The 22,642-nt window shown below is 40.3% G+C and overlaps 1 protein-coding gene across 2 annotated transcripts in view; it reads right to left on the reverse strand.

Annotated features, from left to right (window-relative positions):
- Positions 1–9,974: 9,974 nt before the first annotated feature.
- LOC132382454 (transmembrane 6 superfamily member 1-like) overlaps positions 9,975–22,642 on the reverse strand; it is a 78,429-nt gene continuing 65,761 nt past the window's right edge. For both annotated transcript variants that reach the window (XM_059952667.1, XM_059952666.1), the window contains exon 10: positions 9,975–10,912. In XM_059952667.1, the coding sequence (XP_059808650.1) occupies positions 10,721–10,912 (192 nt within the window). In that variant the 3' untranslated portion in view covers positions 9,975–10,720. The remainder of the gene's footprint in view (positions 10,913–22,642) is intronic.

Here is a 22,642-nt window from a genome sequence, read left to right on the forward strand (position 1 = left end):
GCCAGTTGTATCCAAAGATGTTCCGGATACTGGAAGGCTGGAGTTATGAGGAGAGAGTGGATCAGCTGCAACAGATTTTCCTGCAGCACTGGAAGCTGAGGGATGACCTTACCAAGATTTATACTGAGATTTCTAGAATCATAAAGGGGAACAGATAAAATAAATCCTTCCTGGGTAAGAATGTCTAAAATTAGTGAGCATCAATTTAAGATAAGAGGGATAAGATTTAAAGGGGACTTGTCAGATGGGTTTTTTACATAAATAGTAGTCTGTACATGGAGCCAGGGGAAGCAGTTGAGGTGGATACAAATACAATATTTGAAAGACATCTGCATAGGTATATGATAGAAGGAAATGGGCCAAACACAGGCAAATGAAACTAGCTCAGGTAAGCACTTTGGTTTGCACCGATGAGTTGGGCTGAAGGGAACTACTCCCATACTGTATACCTCTGTGACCCTATTATGAGGGTGTTAGTTCTTGCAGTTATACACTGGGCAGAAAATGCACAAGACATCAAGATAAGCATTCAACCTCCTGAGCTCCCATCTACTTTTCCATTAAATCACGTCTACATATCAAAGTCACACCTTCTATAGTTCCCTTTACTACTTTTATTCCTTATTTCTTGGTCCACCAAAGGAAAGAAGTCCTAAAACGTTCAGTTGACTCAATTGACAGTTTGTTAAGGAAATAGCTCCTAATTGAGTCCTTAAGCATAAAGAACTCTTTCCTTAAAGATCTAGATCTAATTTTCCTATACATCTTCTCTTTATCTACCTTACTAAATCCTTTTATCATGATAAATAAATGATAAATAAATAAATAATGATAAATAAAATGATAAATTGGTTACTCACAACTTTCTCAACTCAGGAGATTGCAAGCAAATTCAATGCAGCTTTATCCCCATTAGTGGACTTCTGATGTCCGATATAATTCTGGTGAATACATGTTCCATCACTTTATGATCAATGCAATCATTCCAGTAAGTTTCACAGTGTTCGTACAAGGTCCTTTACTTCATCACAATTGTATTCTGGATTCCTTTCATCAAAGGTCATTATTACATCAGCCTTTACAATGACCAAAAGTGATCTTATACATTTGTCAATGACTTGTATACATGGAAAATAACACTCCTCCACCACTATTTTAATTTCATTTTAAAACATCTGATTTGCCTTTTCCTAATCCATGAAATAGCAATCTCATCACTCATGTCTGCACCAATTTAAATATAACCCTAAATTAATCAGAAGAATTATAATTGATATTGATAATGTGGCAAATTTCACTGAATTAAATTTAACTGTGACACCATGAGGCAGTACATTTCCAACTCTGTTATATCCATGGGTTCATAAAGGGGTATAAATGCAGAAGAGATATGGTGACCCTGTAGAAATCACTGGTCAGGCCACAACACTTGTCCATTTCTGGACACTACACTAAAGGAAGGACATGAAGGTCCAGAAGTAAGGCAGAAAATAGTCCATACAAAGGTTCCAAAGAGTGATTTCAACCAGTGTATCAAACTGGAGAAGCAAGGTCTATATTGCCTTAGAGCAAAGAAGGCTGAGAGGACGTGTGGAGGAGATGGACAATGAAAATGATGGTAGCACAGCTGATCAGGACTTTTGAAAGTGATTGACTCTGGAGGGAAAATGATAAACAAGATTTGAGACAAGGAGCAGACAATGGCAATGATGAGATTGCTCTTCTAGAAGACTCCAAGACATAGGGATTCCCTTACAAATCCAGGCAGTTTGTCCTCATTCTGTCCTTCCTAGGTTTCAACAACACGGTTCTGAATGACTATTTTGCATCAAATGCAATTCATTGTTACCTCTGAATTATTACCTCAGTGTAACACTCTCAACCTAGTTTTCAATCTCCCCCTTTACTCTGGTCCTCCCTATCTCCAAAACAACCTGCAGCTTCACCACACTCTAAAATACTTACACCACCCTATAAATGTTGTCAGGTGGTTTTCATCACTCCATGGTTGGCAGGCATTCCATCAGCTATCAAGGCACTAAAAGTTCAAAGTTCAACATAAACGTATTATGAAAATACATATACATTATCGTAAGCTACTTTAAGAATCATATTCTTGCAGACTTTTAAAGGAAATAAAGAAATACAATAGGATTTTACAAAAAATACTAGACATTAACAAAGACTGACAAATAACCGATGTGCAAAAGAGGACAAACTGTGCGAATAAGACAATATTGACAACATGAGTTGTAAGGAGTCCTTGAAAGTGAGCCTATAGTTTGCAGAATCAGTTCAGAGTAACGTGATTGAAGTTATCCATGCTGCTTCATGGTTGTAGGGTAAGAACTGTTCCTGAACCTGGTGGTGTGATCTAAGGCGCCTCTACCACCCACGAAATGCAGCAAATCAGGCAGCACATAGTACATGAAGAGGAAGAAATAGTCAATGCTTTGGGCTGAGATCAAAGGAAATGGAAAGGAGATGAGATGGAAAGGAGCCAGGAAGAAGCCAGAATAAGAAGATGGGGCAAGGGGAAGGAGTACAAGTTGGCAGGTGATAGGTGATGTCAAGTGAGGGGAAGGTGGGTGGGTAAGGTAGTGGGGATGAAGAAGCTTAGAGGTTGAGGATGGAGCGAAGCTACTCAATAAAGTGGTGCCCCCATCACCAGTGTAGAGCAGGCTCCACAAGGTGCACTGGATACAATAAGTGATCCTGACAGACCTGCAGGTGAAGTGTTGCCTCACCTGGAAAGATTGATTGGGGCCCTGAATGGTGTTGAGGGAGGAAGTGAAGAACTTCTAGGTTAAGTTCCTGGAGGGGGATCAGTGGATGAATTGACAAGGGAGTGATTGAAAAAGCAATCCCTGTAGGAAGTAGAGAAGGGGTGGGGGGCGAGGGAAAGGAGCATTTAGTGGTAGGATCCCATTAAAGATGGTGAAAGTTATGGAGAATGATCTGCTGGGTGTCCAGTCTCATGGGAAGGCAAGGGTTCTGTACCTCCTTGAAGACCTCTTGGATGCTGGGGAGACCAGTACCCATGATGGACCTAAGTTTCAAGCTTCCTGCAGCTTACTTTGATTCTGTACATTGCAACACCACCCCCCCCCCCCATACCAGATGGTGATGGAACCAGTTAGAATGCTTATCACTGTATATCCGTAGAAATTTGGAAGTGTCTTTGATGATGTTACAAATCTCCTTAAGCTCCTAATGAAATATAGCTGCCATCCTGCCTTCTTTGTAACTACATCAATATGGTTGGGCCAGGATAGAGCCTGAGAACTGTTGATACCCAGGAACTTAAAAATTACTCACTCCTTCCATTTCTAATCCTTCTATGAGGAATGCTGTGTGCTGGCCCATCTTACCCTTTCTGGAGTCAATGTTTCATAATATTTCAGCATAAATTTTCTCCAGCTATACTTTATGTGTTTATCAATATTAACCCCATTCACAACCTGTCCAGCCACAATTAATGGTTTTGCACACATTCTCCCACTACCTTTGTTCTTGCTCCTCTTTTACTTCCTTAAATGCGTTCATTGAGCCCTGTCCGTCAACAATCTTTTAGCCAACTACCAAAATATTCCATGTTGCACAGTGTCAAACTTGGCATAAGTACCCAGTGATTTGGTATTTTTGTGCTTAAGGCACGTAATAAATACAAGTTGTCCTTGTTTATTTGAACCACAGGAGGGAGCTGACAGACATGTTCATTCTGAGTCACTGATTTCGTCATCACTCATTGTATATCTGCACAGCAACTCAAAGGACATTACTGGTTTATTGAACTGCGTCAACGCTAGGTATTCATGCGCTTTACCATGGTTGGAGATACGTCATGGATAAATCACAGACAGATCTTAAGTGGTATAACGGTGCAGTCATGAATAAACTGTTTCCATTTCCGTGAAATCTGAATCTAGCCAGCATATCTGACTTTAGTTAAACTTGTCTTTTCAATATTCCTTGGGTCTAGTCAACAGTACTGTGAAAATCAAAACAAAATGCAGATACTGCAACTCTTAAATGGAAGTAGAAAATTCTGGAAATACTCAGCCATTCAGGCCTTACATGTTATGTTTTGTAACTTCAAAGTATTAAACTAATTCAAGGAAGACATGGGGAGTCTGAAAACATGGTTTTAACTTGGTCTTAACTTTAAGTGAGGCATGCATGTATCACGTGATAGCGTGATGACATATACAAAATAACATTCTTACATATATGTTGCAATTAATTATTTAACTAAAGAAGAATGCTTCATCAAACAACAAATATACAAGATCACTCAAATAATTCACAACATTACTGTGGGATGAGAAAAAGCTGACAATTTGGTCGTGCAACACAAACAAAATGCTAGAGAATCTGAGCAGGTCAGGCAGCATCTCTGGAGAGGAATAAACAGTCGACGTTTCATGCCAAGACCCCTCATTGGTTCTCAGTCTGATAGGTTGACTGTGTATTACTCTCAACAAATACTGCCTAACCTGATGAGCTCCTCCAGCATTGTGTGTGTGTGTGAGTGTGTGTGTGTGTGTGTGTGTGTGTGTGTGTGTGTGTGTGTGTGTGTGTGTGTGTGTGTGAGTGTATGTGTGTGTGTGTGTGTGTGTGTGTGTGTGTGTGTGTGTGTGTAACTCCAGATTTCCAACATCCCTTGTGTTTATACTTAGGTCGAACACACTTGTCAGAACAGTCCGACAAGGGCTCTCAGACATGAAACATTAAGTCTGTTTCTTTTCCCACAGATGTGGCCTGGCCTGCTCCCAACATTTCCTGTTTTTAATTCAATGTTACGCTTGGCAGTATTGTGGACTCTGAAGTGTACAGAGATAAGAGAAAGCAGAACAAAAGTAGGGTGGTAGAATGAGCAGTAAAATTTATTCTATAAAATAGTCATGTGATGCATTTGGCAGGAAGAATGGGGAGAGGGAATATAGATTAAATGAAGCCATTCTAGAAGGGGTGCAAAAGCAGAGGGAATGGGATTATATGTGCAAAATCATTAAGCATGGTTGGTCAGGTTGTGAATAAGGTTAATAAGGAACATGCGTAACTGAACTTTATCAATAAATAAAATATAACACACACCAGTCCTTGTCAAGGGTGGGCAATTTTAAGTTTTTGGGTGGTAACATCTTTGAGGAACTATCCTGGGCCCGACATATTGATGCAGTTACAAAGAAAGCATGACAGAGGCTACACTCCATTAGGAATTTGAGGAGATTTGGTACATGACCAAAGACACTTGCAAATCTTTACAAATATACCGTGGAGATCATTCTAACTGGTTATATCACTGTCTGGTATTGGTGGGGGGCTGCTGCACGGAATCGAAGCAAGCTGCAGAGAGTTGTAAACGTAGACAGCTTGATCAGGGGATCACTAGCTTCCCCCAGCACCCAGGACACCTTCAAGGAGCTATGCCTTAAGGAAACAGCATCCATCATTAAGGATCCCCATGACCCAGGACATGCCCTCTTCTCTTTGCGTGAGTGGGGAGGTATGGTGTCTGAAGGCACACACTCAATGATTCAGGAACAGCTTCTTCCCCTCTGCCGTCTGATTTCTGAATGGACACTGAACCCATGAACACTACCTCACTACTTTTTTTTCTCATTTTGCACTACTGATTTAATTTAATATATATATACTTACTGTAATTTACAGTTTTTATTATTATGTATTGTAATGCACTGCTGCCACGTAATAACAAATTTCATGACACATGCTGGTGATAGTGAACCTGATTCTGATTTTAACACCAGTCTGGTCTCAAATGGAGCATCACGTTCATTTACCTCATTATATGAAGCATGTGGTGCTATCAGAAAGTTTTGGGCACTGGTACTGGATCAATTTCATATGTACGATAATACAGTGCAAAGGTTTTGTTTTGCCCGCCGTCGAGACAGATCATGCCATATATAATTACACAGAGATGGTAAAAAAAAACAGAATGCAGAATATAATTTTGCCATTTCAGGAAAATGCAGTGCAGGTGAAAAATAAAGTGCAAGGGCTAGATTAAGATTTCAAGGGTCCATCTTTTAGTCTATTCAAGAGTCTGATAATAGTGGCATGGAAGTCTGACTTTGAGTCTGATGGTTCATGTTCTGAGACCTTTGTGGCTTTCTCCTAATAAGAGGGGGATGAAGAGGCAATGCCCAGCTTGGGATGGTCCTTGATTACACTAACTGCTATCCTGAGGTAGCTGGGAGTGTAGACAGAGTCAATCGATGGAAGATTAGTTTGTATGAATTTTGATAATAGTTTACTACAACAAGGAGAGATTAGAGAAGTTTGGGACTGTTAACCCAAGAAAAGACCCAGTGAAGATTTGGTAGAATACATTCAATGATAGTGGAGAAGGAAGGATGTTCCCATTGTAGAAATGGTCAAGAACTAGAGATCATTGGTACAAAGTAAAAGAGGACAGGATAAAAATGACATGTGGAGAAATTTTTTTTTGCATCATCTGGGAAGAACGTGCTACAGCTGTGAAGGAGGCAGGTTCCATTGTGGCCTTGTGAATTGGATAAACACATGGTGAGGTTACATCTACAAGGTGTGGGGATGAAACCACAGGCCGTAACCAATGAGTTGCTCTGGTCTCCTGGATTCTGTTCCATTTCTGTGGGTCCTGATGAGGATGGTGTGTGGGACCTTCTACAGTGGAGTGATGGGTTGGTAAGTTGGGGAGGTAATGTGCCTTTTCCACACTTCCTTGTGAGCTCCCTCATGCTGTGAGGAAGATACTTGATGTTTCCTGCACCTTCCTGAATATTCTTCCTCCACCTAAAGGAGTCTTGTGCTAGGTGTTCCCTGTGCCTGAGGGATGTGGCACTTTTCCAAGGAGCTACCTAAGAAGACAAAGAAATCCTGAATAAACTGTGGATGCTGACTGATCATATTTCGGGATCGTTTTGCTGAACTGCAAGAATCAGATTTTAATTAGCCTGGTCCTGTGACTGCACCCAACTGACTGTAGATCAACGGAGTCCATGCCAACTGAACATAAACACATATTTGCCTTTACAGAGCTGTCACAAGTGCAAATCAGATCCTAAGATACTTGGGGTAGCAATGAACTGTACAAGGGGTGATTGATAGGTTTGTGGTCTAAGGTAGAAGGAGTCAATTTTAGAAAACCTAGCACATTTATTTTTCAACATAGTCCCCTCCTACATTTACACACTTAGACCAGCGGTCGTGGAGCATACAGATCCCTTCGTTGTAAAAGTGGTCCACATCAGGGATGATTGATAAGTTTGTGGCCTAAGATAGAAGGAGACGAGTTATTATTCAAACTTTCTGCATTGTCACTCAAAGAGTAGAACTGCACGTGCATGTAACGAGAGCATCTTGGACCTCCAGGTGGTCCACAGCAGGGGTGATTGATAAGTTTGTGACCTAAGGTGGAAAGGGATGAGTTATGCAGCTCTCGTTACACTTGAATGTGTTGGAGGAAGTAATCAAGAGGCTCTGAGAACATAGGTGAACCCTTTCAGTTCAAGAATAGAGAGCCTGTTTCTGTTTCTGGTGAATGACGTGATCTGTCCAAAGTTGTTATAGCCCCAAAGCTAGGAGGGCTGCCTCGGGGCAGTTTGCTGACTTCTGTTTTACGCTGCTGGAAGTGAACATCGTCACTGTATGACTGCAAAAGTTTGTCCAGCTTCAGGCCTGAACTAGGACCATGCACTCACTATTCCAGACCTTTACTCACAGGCTGGACTGTTGGGCTTTATGCACCTCTGCTTTGAGGGAAAATGACATAATTCTGGGAAGGCAATTAATGGCCTTGGCCTCCAGACAGATTTAGATATTGTACCCAATGATCTCACAGTCTGAATTGTTGAACAAATCTCTGTACTATATTAACTATTTATCAAGCCCTATTTGTGCTGACTGAGGGATGATTGCTCAGCATGGACAATTCAGGTCAAAGGGCTGCATGCTATGTCTACCTTGCAGCCACTCCCTACACCAATCCCATTAACACCCAAGTATCTAAAGATATTTCTGTACACTCTCCAGCCTACATGCATCATCTCCAATTTTCCTAGTTCCCGTCTGTGATCATTTGTTCATATGACAGTGGTAGGCTTTCCCACCATTCCTGTCCACACGACCCGTTGGGGCCTCTGCACACGCATGACTGGGTCCCAGAGAACAGGATGAAGACACTTACGTCAATTGCTAAGTTCCAGAGTCACTGATATCACTCTTTTCATGCAGACTCTCATTTGTAGGAGATGATTTCCATCGACAGTGCTTGCACTGTTGAATATTATATAATTCAGTTAAACAAAGAGCATCAGAGAAACGCATCAGTTTATTAAAGCAGAGATGTTTAACTGCCTGAAACACAGTAGACGGAGTGGTGCAATAGTTAACTGTGTGACATAGCTCTTTAAGGTACCAGCAACTCCAACATCACACTGATAAACATGCACCAGTTTTTAACGTTGTACTCACTGTAGTCTTAATAGACAACATTTGACACAAGCCACGTGCCACTTAAGGATATACAAGGCTGAATTTTTGTACAGGAACTATTTTGCCACATTAGAGATTAAAATCTAGTACAGGATTTTGCAACCCAACCTTGAACCCTCCTTGAACTCATCCCTTTCCTGTCTGATAACAGGCCGACTGTCCAGTTTAAGCAGGTGGCTACTTAACCGTTGCAATGCTGGATTCCTGAAATAGTGTCCATACCACACAGTTTGTAGATCAGAGGGCGTAAAAGTCTTTCCTATAGAAGCTGACCCACTTCCACCTTCCATGGCCGGCTGGCTCCACTATACACAAATAGACCTCAAATATCCTCTGTTCCAGTAATGAGCTGCCTAACCAACATTGGAGCACTTTTCTATCAAGCCCCTGCTCCATTGTTTGGACCTTTCCTTTCGTTTAGGATTCCTGAAGATTCACATCCACTATTCAAAATTTGGAACCACACTCCTTACCTGATCCCTGCACTCCCCTGTTCCCATTAACTTCAGCCCTGTGAATCAAACTTCCCATTTGAAGGGCATCCAAATTGTCGACCACACAGCTGGAAGGCAGGAATTGCAAAGGAGAAGCCTGTTCTTCCCAGTTTCCCAAGCTTGCAACAGCACCTCTCATCTTCAACCAACTTACCACACAGAGCTCCCCTCGAGACCATTGTAACAAATAACTAAATGTCTGATGAATGGAGAAAGGTTTTGCGAGCATCTTCAAAGAAGAGAGGCGCTGAGTAGCAAAGTTTAGGAAGAAAATTCTAGAAGCTGTGGTCCAAACTGCTCAAAACACAATTTCTCAAAGCGGAGCAATGGAAATTCAGGAAACACAGGAGACCAGAACTGGACAACATGGAGATCTCATGGACTGGAAGATAAAGGAGATTAAGTAGCAACATCCATCCTGGTCATAACCTTTTCTCATTGTTGCCAGGTAAAGGATTCTAAAGACCTACACCTCACAGTTCAGCAACAGCTGCCATCAGGACCCTAAACTGGCCTGACAAACCCTAATACTGCATCAGAATACATTTCCCTCAAATTACATTAATATTCAGCCCACGATCCATGGTTTAAATCCTTTTAATTTTATTTATTGTGGCATGTAAGTTATGTGGGATTAATGTTAATTTAAGTTGATGTAATTTATGTTCGTCATGTCTGTAAAGTACTGAGCTGCTGGTACAAAACAAAGCTGATTTTCAGGACAGTTATACCCTGGACATGTATTACTTTGACAATAAATGTAATCTTGAACTTGAAACTTGCAATGTTCCTCAGGATTTGCCCAAGATTAGTGCAGTAGGGAAATGAAGCAGTCAATTCTAGCTGGGTGCAATGACAGAATTAGACATTTACATTGTCTTAAAATCCTCAAATTTATATCATGAAGATCCTTCAGAAATGAGTACAGATTTTAAAAACTGAGGCAGAATGTCCCTTAGATTCATGTTTGTTTGTTTATTTATTTATGTTTTACATTGTACTCTTATCCACACTGGTCATCTTACGTAAACAGTCATTTTAACATTGGCTGCATGAACTACAGGATCTACTGTATATATATTTCAAATATATTCAAAGCAGATGATTTGTTGCAATCAATAATATGATTCTATTCTAATATCGATACCTTCACTGCTTTCAGCACATAAGACTGAGACAATTCAGCCCATCTTATCAATGACAGCCCTATGCAAGCTCTGCTTCTTCAGCATTATTCTACAGCCCTCTCCTTTCAAACCTCTCTGCAACTCTCTGTTAAAAGTTACTATTAATAGTTTTGCCACATTTTCAGAAAGTACACAATCTAAAATTATACCAGACTGCTGTACTGATATTCACAGCCCCTCCTGGTTCTTATTGCACAGACAAACTTGGTAACTTATTGCGTTACACAGGATAAGCATCGAAACTGATGTGACTGATGCAGATTTCACAGTTGCAGTCATTGGCTAAAGTATAAGTGCATTGTGTTTGGCACTTAGATTACAATTCTTAAATACACAAATCTATTAATTTTACTCAACAGTACACTTGGGAAAATAAAACAGTATTAATACCAAAATAGAAAATGAACTTCATTTACAAGGCACCAATACAATTTTCTACTAGTAATGTTCCTCTAATATTAAATATGCAAACCTATTTAATTAACAATTATGCATATTTGGACATAAAAATAAATCATTTCATACGATCAGGGTCTACATGGTCTTTGTGTCCTTTTTCCTTTTTAGAAAAAACTCTGGGCTGTTGATACATCTGTAGGCAAGTAACTGTGGCAGAATACCATACAGTCCATTTATTAATAGAAAGGACAGATAGGCATCTTCTGGTACTCTGTATGTGTAAGGAGTCCTGGAATGAAGGGATGCTCCAATGTGTGAAAACTGTGCCTGTTTATTAAAGAAAACACATATTAATAAATACAAGAAATGCAATACCAATCAATAAAGTGATTAGAGAACAAACTTGGGTCTGATATATTTGCATTTCTGCCTGTTCCCATTAGAAGTATATGAAGCGATGTATTTTTTTCCTATGGAGGAAAATAGTTCTCTGTGAAATTGCTACAGAAGAACTGGTGGAATGAGCTGATATGGCAGGAAATGCCCTGCTCGAGCCACTACTGCCCATTCCTTCCTTCTCCAGCGGGGAACCAGTGAGATTTAGCAGGGACCAAGATATTAAAGAATTCCCCTGCCCTCTATCACGTAACGCATGTCCCAAAAACATGGCAAGTATCAAGATGCAGATAGAAAAGGACAGGGTTACCTCCCTCCAATTTTGTATTCCAATGTGTGAAAACATTGAACAGGAAGTCATGGGAGAATCCTCCCCCATCCAGCCAGCTCCTGAGACTTACCTGGAATAGCCCCCAGTCTCAGCAAATATCTTCATAGAAGCTTATTGTGGAGAGAGGGTTAAGTTTGTGTTTAGAATTGGTGCAAAATAGTCCATGTAAACCATAGAAAACCCAATTATTCTGCTGTTTTGTTCCCCCACCTAAGCAAGGAGATAGTTGTGTTGAAAGGAATGCAGAATAGAGTCACCAGATTGATTCTTTGGAAGGGGGACTGTCACTTGTAGAGCTTGTGTCCTCTAAGCCTGACAGGAATGAGAGGTGACTTTATCGAAATGTACAAAAATTCTTCTGGAGCTAGACAGGATTGATGCAAATTTTATATTTTCCCTGGCTGAAATATCAGAAACCAGGAGTCATAATCTCCAGAAAAAAAAAGAATAGTCATTCAGGAAAGGGATGAGAGGAAGATTCTTCACCCAGAGGGAAATGTCTCTTCTCCGAGAAGTGTGAAGGCTCAGTCATTGAGAATATTTAAGGATGTGTAGCTTTTAATCATGGGATATGAAATTTGGCATTAGTACAGGAAAGGCGGATGAATGCATGGCTCCTGCCTCTTTTTGTCATGTTATGTATGCATGAAGAAATCACACAATACCAACTTCGCCAACCAAAACAGGTTAGAAATTGTAAGATGACTGGAAATGCACAATAGAGTATTGATGTGGTGGATTGAACCCCCAGTGTTATGCTTAGTGCATGTTAGGACAGCCCTTAATCAATGTCTATAGTCCATGAGTTCCAGCCATTGCAAAGCGTGGCTGGAACTCCAAGAAACTGAGTTGGGCAGCAGGTAGGAGGTGGGGTGGTTTATCATTGTGAGAGATGGCTGTGGAGCGGAGGCATAAAGAAGATCATGAAGAAAGGATCATTGTTGAAGTGCTAACTGAGGTGGTGATCGATGTGGGCATATGATTGGGGAGTCTGAAATCAGCAGCGCTGAAAACTGATTTCAGTACACTGGGAACACCCACAAAAGAAAGTCTGAGAGAAAGCTTTCTGAAGAATACAGGCATCTCAGGCTTCCGGTCTATGGTCTAGTTGAGTTCAGATATTTTCCAAATAACACCAAGGGGCATTTCACCTTCTTTAGGGTCTGCTTTGGCCAAGTTACAATAAGCACGTTCCACTGTTTGATATCACAATATGTACCAAGTAGTGTCCACGCATTTACATCTGATACACAGAATCGGGAATAAAGTCGCAAGTGTGTGCACACAGTCACCATTACTGACTGTGTCTTTCACAAAGTTCCATCACAGCATGCAGAAAACATTGAGTTAAGAGATAGAATTTCAAGGTAAGTAGTTTCTATTGCAAAATTCAGCAAGGACAGCTGTGAAGAATATTTTGCCTAATTGTGTCTATATTGTTACCATCTTTAAATTAATCTTCCTGATTGATGCTGGTGAAATAGCCTGGTCTCCACGGCAGATTAAGCTATAAGGTTTACACCATTCTTTGACTATTTTTATTGCAGGCAGCTGACTTTTAAAATAGCATCATTGTATCTGGGATTGGATATGGCCATTATTTTGCTCTGTAACCTCAACAGAGTGCAAGCAGGAGATCAAATAATATCTTAAATTAGAAATGCAGTGCAGCTCTGCACTTTGCTTCATTCTGTGGAACATGGAGACTCTCAAAGTACAGCTTAAGATTGCTGAGTTATTTTGTCCTTGATCCACTTTCACATTCCTGCTATCTATTGTTAACCAACTGTCTTCATTCATTCCTCCCCAGAACCCTTTCTTCACCAACTATGGCCAGAACTTCATAACTGAATGCACTATCCACATTCCATGCCTACTTACAACACTCGTGACCTCGACATCTTATAAATAGAATGCATAATAGGGAATAAGTAACGTGCTTCCCAATGGAGTCAAAGTATATTCATCCATGCATCATGTTTATAAACATTTCCTCTCCATTTTTTAAAATGCTCACTGGTGGGGAGCTGAGATGACTGGGGGTGCATAACAGCTTAAGCATTACAGTATCAATGGGTTCCAATATATTCATTGTTTTGAATGCCAGCATAGGAGATGGTGGCTTAGCGGTAACTCTTCTGCTTCTGAGGCGGCAGGTTGTGAGTTCAAGCCCCACTCCAGTGATATGCCATTCAGGCCTCTGGTAACCTATTGAGCTAAATAACCAACAGCTTCATAGATAGGCACAATGGATCCTAGGTCACAATACTGCAGAGCAGCAGGGGGGGGTTTTCCAAAATGTATCCCTTAGTCACTTTCACTAGAACAGATTATCAAGGCATTATCACATTTCTATTTATGGGGTTGTACTGTCTGTAAACTGGCTGCTGTGCTTTCTGCTCTGTAAACTGGCTGCTGTGCTTTCTGCAGTGATTCATGTCTGAAGTACCTCAACAGCTGTAAAGCACTTCAACATGTGAAAGGTGTTCCAAAATGCGAGTTTTCCTTTAATGTGGGATTAAGACAGGAATGGAATTTGCAAGGGTTCTCTGTAAAAGTAATTGCAATATACGGTTTTGTGAATTCTCCAGCAAATGGAAGTGATTATCTAATTAAATGCATGCGGTTAAACCAATGCATAAAGATGATCCTTCCTTTTGTTTATTTGGATTAAAAACTGTCAAATATATATGAATTAGAAATTATTCATCAAGTTCACACCTTTGGCTTTATTTAGCAAACAACCGTAGTGGTGCAGCTCCAGTAGTCTAGGTTTAATCGACCTCCCTCCTCCCAACCCCAAAACTGTGATGTCTGCATGCTCTGCCTACGATTGCATTGATTCCCTTCCTGGTGCTTGAGTTTCTTCCGCAACCCGAAGACGTGCTGGCTGCCAGGTGAACTGGCCTCTGTGAATTGTCCCTAGTGTGTAGTTGAGAGGCAAAATCTGGCAACAGCTAATGAGAGTGTGGAAGGAATAACATGGGCATGGTTTAAATAGATTCTTGATAGCTAATCCAAGACTTGAAGGGCCAAAAGGCCTGGGCTGTGCTGTATGTATATGGTTCAAATTCACCAAGACCTTCGGTAAAATTTAATTCAATGAAACTGCTTCGGAAAAGTGATTGAAAGCTGTTGGGTCTTTGTCACTGATGCCCCTTGGGGAACAGAGCCTTCCACACGTCCAACCAACATGTGGTTCTAATTCCACAAACTTTGGTCATATCTTAATAATGTTGTAGCAAGAGATGGGTAATATTTGCAGCCATGTCGGTGATGCTAATGTTAGGGAAATGCATATACAAAGGCCAGGCTGCATTCAGTTTGGTCGACCTTGAGCTGTGGCTGTGTACCGGTTCTAACCTGGTGCGGGCAATGCCCTCAGCCTCCTGATCCTCCAGCTGGGTGAGGTGAGGACCACCACTCCCACAAATGAAACACCCCAACAACTCTCCGCAAGAAGCAAGACTGGACCAGAGTCCCGCCCTTCTTTAAAGTTCTCAAAAGAGTGTAAAAGTCTTTGAACGTGTCAGATGCAAGTCATCTGTCAGATAGTGGAGATGCATTTTCTATCCTGCATAAGAACCATTCCAGAATTAACAGAACTTTGGAGGTTTTTTAAAAATCTCTGCAAAGAGCAGTCACTATCTCTTCAAGCCTTGAAATGTTGATCTTGGATCCTTGGGTTTTGTCAGTTTTCAATCTCATCAACTTCTTTAAAGTTGTTTTTTTTCACTAATACAGTCCCTCCAGTTCCTCATTCTCATTAAACCTTTAAGTTCCTACTACATCAGGCACATTGCTATTGAAACAGATACCACCAGCCATTTAAAGCACACCTGCACTGTGTAGAAACAAAGTACAAAACTGAAAACGCTGGAAACATTCTCTGAGCTGAAATATTAACTCGACTTCTCTTTCCACACTCGTTGCCTCACTGATGCCCCTTGGGGAACAGAGCCATGTTGTTTCAGATTTCCGTGGTCTGGAGCTTTTTTATGATCATGTAAAATAAACATCTGCCACTTGGATTATTCATCGCCGTCTCTTTTGCTGCCATTGAAAACAGTTTCCATTCATCTAATCTGTTATCACTTGTACTATTGCTGTTGACCTAATTTTTTACTTCCTCTCTTCTAATGATATCAAGGATACCAGGCCATCTGGGGAGACTGGTTAAAGGGAGATTTCAGACTAACATCAGGAAGCATTTCTTTACATGTGGAACTAACTACCTAGTTGGTAGTTGAGAGTAGTATCCTAGAGACTTTCAAATCCAAGCCTGATAGTTATTTCAAAACACTCTGTGAGTAGGAATTTGGCAAGCTTTGTTTGGGCCAAATGGCCTGCTCTTGTCAAAAAAATTTTGTATTGTTCTAAGAACATCTTTAGTGTGTGTAGTTTCTGTAAATCATTCAAATACAAAACTGCGTTATTTTTTTCAAAGCAACAGTTCAATAGCCTGGAGTTCCCATAGCAACTTTTCTTTATCTCACCATTCTCCCTTCCACCACAGTATAATTGGGTGCAGTGTGAAACACCTGCACAATGCCTTTTGCTAAGATTCAGTTCAGGATTTCCTAAGGATGTGAACTGTTTCCTCTTCCAAATGAATCCAAAATAAAGAATATGAAGATTACATTTCATGAAATGGGTTTAGATTATGGATCCAATCAATGTGAGATTTCAGATCAAAACTGACACAAAACTATAGGAGTTACCATTTTCTAACTACCTTCTTGCCTCACTTTCCCTAGTTAAAACAAGGAAGAAACAACATTCTCCAAACTCACAATAAATGAAGTTAACCTGAAATTAGGAAAGGCAGAAGTCAAGATGACACAGCACAATATTCCAAAGGGAATATTTTATCAGTGTTAGTTAAGGGACAAATGTTGGATAACACATCAATCTTCTGTACATAACCAAGCAGTCAAGACTTGGGGATAATATCTGCCCTGGGAAACACATTCCCAGTTGATATCACTGATGAATTTCAACAGAGGCGTACAATGTACTAGATCTGTACTGCTGACATCAGGTTATGATAAGGGTCATATTACAGTTTTAAATATTTTAAGCCTCAGACCTGTTCGTAATCCAGCCATTAGTTCTTTATTGTGAACGGCTGAGACAAGATTAACACAACAGAAACCATTTATACATCTCCCTCAAATATTCCATATTTTCATTCCATGGTGCTGAGCTATGGCATCCACACCTGCTGTAAAGGATTAACACTACATCTCCCAAGCAAGTGAAAACTGATCAACTTGTTTTTCAGATTATCAAGGTGCAAAATAAATTCTGGTTACTGAAGACTTTAGGCCAATTGTGTATCTTTTATGATAGATTGACTGTCTTCTAAACTATTTTAGATGTCTAATCAATGTCTACCAGATCCTAATGTAAAGGCCTCTCTGTAAGGTTTCACTGCTAATGTAATGGTTTCTTTGTTGCAGCAATGTTTGGGTTATGACTAGAGATAATGGGGGCTTTGGAATGTGCGCCACCCAGTGAGAGACATGGTGTTCTTTCTTGTGGGGCTGATAGAAGGGATTTCACAGTCTTCTGTTGGCAAGAGAGGAAGAGAGAAGACGCGAGTAGAGAGAGTTGGTAGGCCGCCGGACGGAGTGGACTTGGAGCGAGGGTCCAAGGGTCAGCGATGCTCGGAGGAGGTCGATGGGGAACGAATGGATGGAACGGTGAGCTCCAATGTGGATATTAGACTGTCACACTAAGAAAGAAAGAGCATCTTAGCAGTCATCTGGGTTACAATAGTATCAAAATGGTATCAAACATAATGGTGCCCAACAGAGCAGGGTGAGCAGCCTCAATGATTAACACCCCGTAGCACTCACATCTACTGTGACAGAGTGCTTTGAGAGGTTGGTCATGGCTAGAATTAACTCCTGCCTGAACAACAATCAATACCTTAAAAAAACACACACACACAAACATGGGCTGATAGTTTGTCTCAAAACACCGGAACAGTAATCATCCTTACAAGAAAAAGTCGAACCACCTGCCTTGATATTCGATAGCATTACCACCGCCAAGTGAACACCATCAATATTCTGGGGATCAGAAAAGTACCAGAAACAAGAGCAGGTCAGAGGGTGGAGTGAGTGACTCGCTTCTAAATAACTCAAAGCCTTTTCCACATCTGTAAGACACATGTTAATACTGTGATGGAAGACTTTTCACTTCCTGGTAGACATTTTAAAAAGCTGAACTTCATCCAGACCAATGCAACCTATTTGACTGATGCCCCAATCAGCACCTTAAACATTCCATCCTTCCACCACTGCCACACACTATACCATCTATAAATTACAATGCAATTTCTCATCACGGACTGCATCTAATAAATCTACAACCTCTGCCACCAAAAAAATAGTCAAGACCTTCAGGGATGGGCAAACAGTAATTTGTGCAGGGCCCCTCTCCACCCCTCACATACCATCATCATCTGAAAATCTGCCACAATTCCCTCATCATTGCTTGTACTAAGTCCTCCCCACCAATCAGCACTGTAGGAACTCCAGCAGTCCAAGTGAGCAGATTACATCCACCTTCTGAATTACAAATCAGTATTAAATGTTGCCCTTACCAGCAATACTCAATAAAAGAAAGCTGTAGGATACACCTTCTGGTGCTACATAGACACGTCTTCGGGGTCGTAAGATGTTTTGGGTCTTTAATCATCAGACACCCTCGCCCGGGCGACCCAGCCGGGGGTGATCAGCCCCCGACTTGTGTCCAAGTGGTGCACTTATCCACGGATCCCCCCCTCCAGATCCACAGCCACCGCGAGGCCTCCGGAATGTTCTTGGTTGCTCTCCTGCACCGCAGTCCTTTTACTCCAAGGAGTTTAAGAGTCCGAACAAATAAAAACTAAATTGTTCTTTAAGTGTTTCCAGCAAGACATTAACCATTAGAAAAACAGAAGATAACTTTAAATACTCCTAACCTACAGATTTTAGTTTTTACCTCTCTTTTAGCAAGAAGAGCAATCTTGCTTAAATGGAAGGAGTCTACTCCTCCTACACATCTTCAATGGTTACGTGATATTATGTCTTATTTAAATTTAGAAAAGATCCGCTGCTCAGTCTTAAATTCGAAACAATCTTTTTATGATATTTGGGGACCTTTCCTAAATTACTTTTCCAATTTATAAAGTTTAACAGTGCACAGACTTTTATGTATATTTTTATCTTCTCTTCTTAAGTGAATATGTCTTTTTTTTTCTAATTATCCATCGTCATCCATCAGCTTTTTTCTTTGGTAGTTGGTAGGGAGTTGACTTATTTATATAAAAAAATTATTTTATGATGTATGACTTATCTTTAAATTTTTGATTACAGAGTGGTATAACTTTATGTGTTATGCTATAACATTTTGATCAATTTTATTACAATATATGAGTGTACACAAGTTATGTTGAGATGTGTCTATGTGTTGCACTCTGTAAATCTTGTTTTTTTTTCTTCTGAATAAAAATATTGTAAAAAGAAAAGAAAAGGAGAAGCATCAGCATGCCACCTTCTTATTGCTTCCATCAGGGAAGAGGTACACACTCAACATTCCAGGGCAGCTTTTTGCTCTCTGCCATCAGATTTCTGAATGGACATTGAACCCATGAACACTACCTCACTACTTTTTTTTCTCTTTTTGCACTACTTATTTAATTTAACATTTATTTATAATATTTATACTATTTATAACATTTATAATATTTATCTTACCGTAATTCAGAATTTTTATTATTATGTATTGCAATGTACTGCTGCCTCATAGCAACAAATTTCATTACATATGCCTGTGATATTACACCTGATTTTGGTTCAGATTCTCAGGGCATCTGAAGATGGGTAATAAATATTATTGTGCATCCATTTCCTGTGAATGATTTTGTTAAAACAAAAGGTAACACCACATTACTTATACTGAGGTTGGAAGGTGAAAAGAAAATGTAAGAGTTTTCAGTGTTATTGTGTTGCAGGCAGTAGTAGGCATGGTTCAGCTAGTTATATTTAACCCTTCAGAAGAATAGAGATGCAATTTAAACTCTGCATTATTCTTCAGGTTACAGCACTTAAGCAACTTATCAACACCCCTACTGATATAATGACTAATATATTAAAAGGATAATTAGAATTTGTCAGTTGTGCAGATGGAATCACCACATTGGTTAGCACAAAATAACTTAGCTGGAACATTACAGTAAATGAAAGCAGTGAATATTACTGTTGTGTATTTAATATGTCAGTAATATTGTAAATACATTGTTTGATTAAGCACTCTTTGTTAGTTTCCTTGATCCATTATGGGTTATATGAAAGAAGTACATGAATGGCATACATCGTTATGTCACCACGTCATAAGTGAGTGCCTTACTAAAGTAAAACAAAGTACACATTTTTTCCTGGGCTCCCATGCCTTCCTTTTGATCCATTTCTGGAGTTACAAAACATAACAGAGGCAATGAGGAAGCTTTAAAACAAACCTGAAATGACTACCTAACTGTTGAAGTGCGGCACATTTTTTTCTTCACAAGGAAAGAGAGAGAGACATTCGAGTATAAAAGTAAATGCGGCACATGTTTCTTCGCAACGGGAGGGAGACTGCTGATTTTTTTAAAAAGACAGAAAATGGATGAAGTTTATTGGCTAATTAACAGTATCAGGTGATAATAATAAATAATAAATCAGAAATGGCATCCGAAATATAGATGTGTTTGAAAAGCAGATAACTGGATGATGTATGCTGAATGAATTGAACAATATTTTGAAGCAAACAAAATAGACAATGAAAACCGAGTACTAATGTTACTGAGTATAACAGGTGGAAGAGCATACAGTTTACTTAGAAGTTTGACTGCTCCAACCAAAACAGCCAAAATTAGCTTTACTGATATCAGGAAAGTAATGCAGGAAAATTTAGAACTGAAACCATTGTTGATTGAATTGTCGGTTTAGATTCCATAAGTGGAATCAAAGGGAAGAGGAGTCCATTTCCACTTCTGTGGCTGAATTGAAGAAATTTTCCAAGCATTGACAGTTCAGTGATGCACTGAGAGATTGTTTAGTTTGAACCTTACAAGAAAGCATTCAAAAACAGCTCCTAACTGAAGCACAACTCGCATTTAAAGGAACAGTTGAAATTGCTCTATCTATGGAAACAGCAACCAGCGACACAAGTGAGTTGCAGTCAGGAATGGAAGTAAGCATAAACAAAACTGCAACTTTCAAAACCAGCTTGGCCAAACTAATTGTGTTACCTTAGTAACAGGGTCTCACATACAACAGAACAAGGCAGGCTTAAAAAAAAACACCTACAAAAAGCAAGTCAAGCAGACAAAAATAAATGAACTGCACAGTGAAGAGAAAAAGATAAAAAGACAAACTGCAGTTTCAAAAAAGCATTAATCTGCATGCTGTTGATGTAAGATCTAAAAATGATGAGAGTGAAGCTGGATTGCATAACCTTAAGATTTACAATGTGAAAACTAACAAGACACAAGCAAACACGAGGAAATCTGCAGATGCTGGAAGTTCAAGCAACACACTCAAAATGCTGGTGGAACGCAGCAGACCAGACAGCATCTATAGGGAGAAGCGCTGTCAACGTTTTGGGCTGAGACTTCATCAGGGTTACTGAAAGGAAAGATAGTAAGAGATTTGAAAGTAGCAGGGGGAGGGGAAAATGCAAAATGATAGGAGAAGACCAGAGGGGGTGGGGTGAATCTGAGAGCCAGAAAGGTGATTGGCAAAAGGGATACAGAGCTGGAGAAGGGAAAGGATCACTGGACAGGAGGCCTAGGGAGAGAGAAAGGGGGAGGGAAGCACCAGAGGGAAATGGAGAACAGGCAGAGTGATGGGCAGAAAGAGAGAGAAAAAAAGGGGAAAATAAATTAAATATATCAGGGATGGGGTAAGAAGGGGAGGGGGGGGGCATTAACAGAAGTCAATGTTCATGTCATCAGGTTGGAGGCTACCCAGCCGGTATATGAGGTGTTGTTCCTCCAACCTGAGTGTGGCTTCATCTTGACAGTAGAGGAGGCCATGGATAGACATATCAGAATGGGAATGGGACGTGGAATTGAAATGTGTGGCCACTGGAAGATCCTGCTTTCTCTGGCAGACAGAGCGTAAGTGTTCAGCAAAACAGTCTCCCAGTCTGCGTCGGGTCTCACCAATATATAAAAAGCCACACCGGGAGCACTGGACGCAGAATACCACACCAGCCATAAGCAATATGGCTTAGAAAAGAAGTGAACGGCAAATTAATTCAAATTGTATTGGACACTGGCTTGGCTGTTTCAGTCATTCCACAAAAAGAGCTTGAATGGCATTTCAAATATACTTAACTGAAGCCTGCAGATATCTAATAACTTACACTGGAACAAAAGATAACTTCTGTGGGAATGGCATTCATAACAGTGAAATACAAGAACCAACAAGCCATGTGAATATGGTAAATAAAGAGGGCCGGCATTATGGGGCCATGATTGGCTGAGACAAATACAACTTGATTGGAGATCCATTCAGTATTTGCAAGCCACATCTCCTGCAACAGAATCAACTGAAACCAAATTAAGAGAAGTACTGCATGATGCCACAGCAGTGTGTTCAAGGATGGCATTGTAAAAGTCAAGTATATCAAGAGTAAAATAAATGAAAATGCCACACCCAAATTTTGGGAATGCCTGCCTGATTTCTTATACCATCCGTGATTAAAGTGTCCTCTGAGCTAGATCACATGGAGTCTGAAGGAATTCTTTCCAATTCTTTCCATGGATCAGTGGTCGCAGGAGCAAAAGAAAGGGTCTATCAGGATCTGTGGGGATTTTAAGGTCATTGTCAACTTAATACTGAAAGTAGATCAACACCCTCTGCTCAGGGAGAGAATATCTTTGCAAACCTTTCTGGAGAGTAAAAGCTTCAGCAAATGGATGTAGCTGACGCCTACCTACAGATGGAGGTGTAGGAAATCCAAAGTGATTCTCCCCATAAGCACTCGCAAAAGGCTTTATTGTGATAATAGGTTTATTGTTGGAGTAGCATCTGCACCTGCACTCTAGCAGAAAGCTATGGACCAGGTGCTGCAAGGCTGCCCAGGCACTCAGTGTTACCTGGATGAATTCAAAGATATTGTTAAGGATGACAAAGAACTTCTCCAAACTCTCAAGTCAGTGTTAAAAAGATTAGAAGTTCATGGGCTCACCGCACGATGCAACATGTGTGTAATCTTTAAACACACATCACTTACTGTGGTCACACTCAACCTTTTCTCCTTGGAGCAACGGAGGATGAGAGTTGACCTGA

This window comes from Hypanus sabinus, chromosome 28 (assembly GCF_030144855.1).
Source record: "Hypanus sabinus isolate sHypSab1 chromosome 28, sHypSab1.hap1, whole genome shotgun sequence".
In the NCBI taxonomy this organism is placed as follows: Eukaryota; Metazoa; Chordata; class Chondrichthyes; order Myliobatiformes; family Dasyatidae; genus Hypanus; species Hypanus sabinus.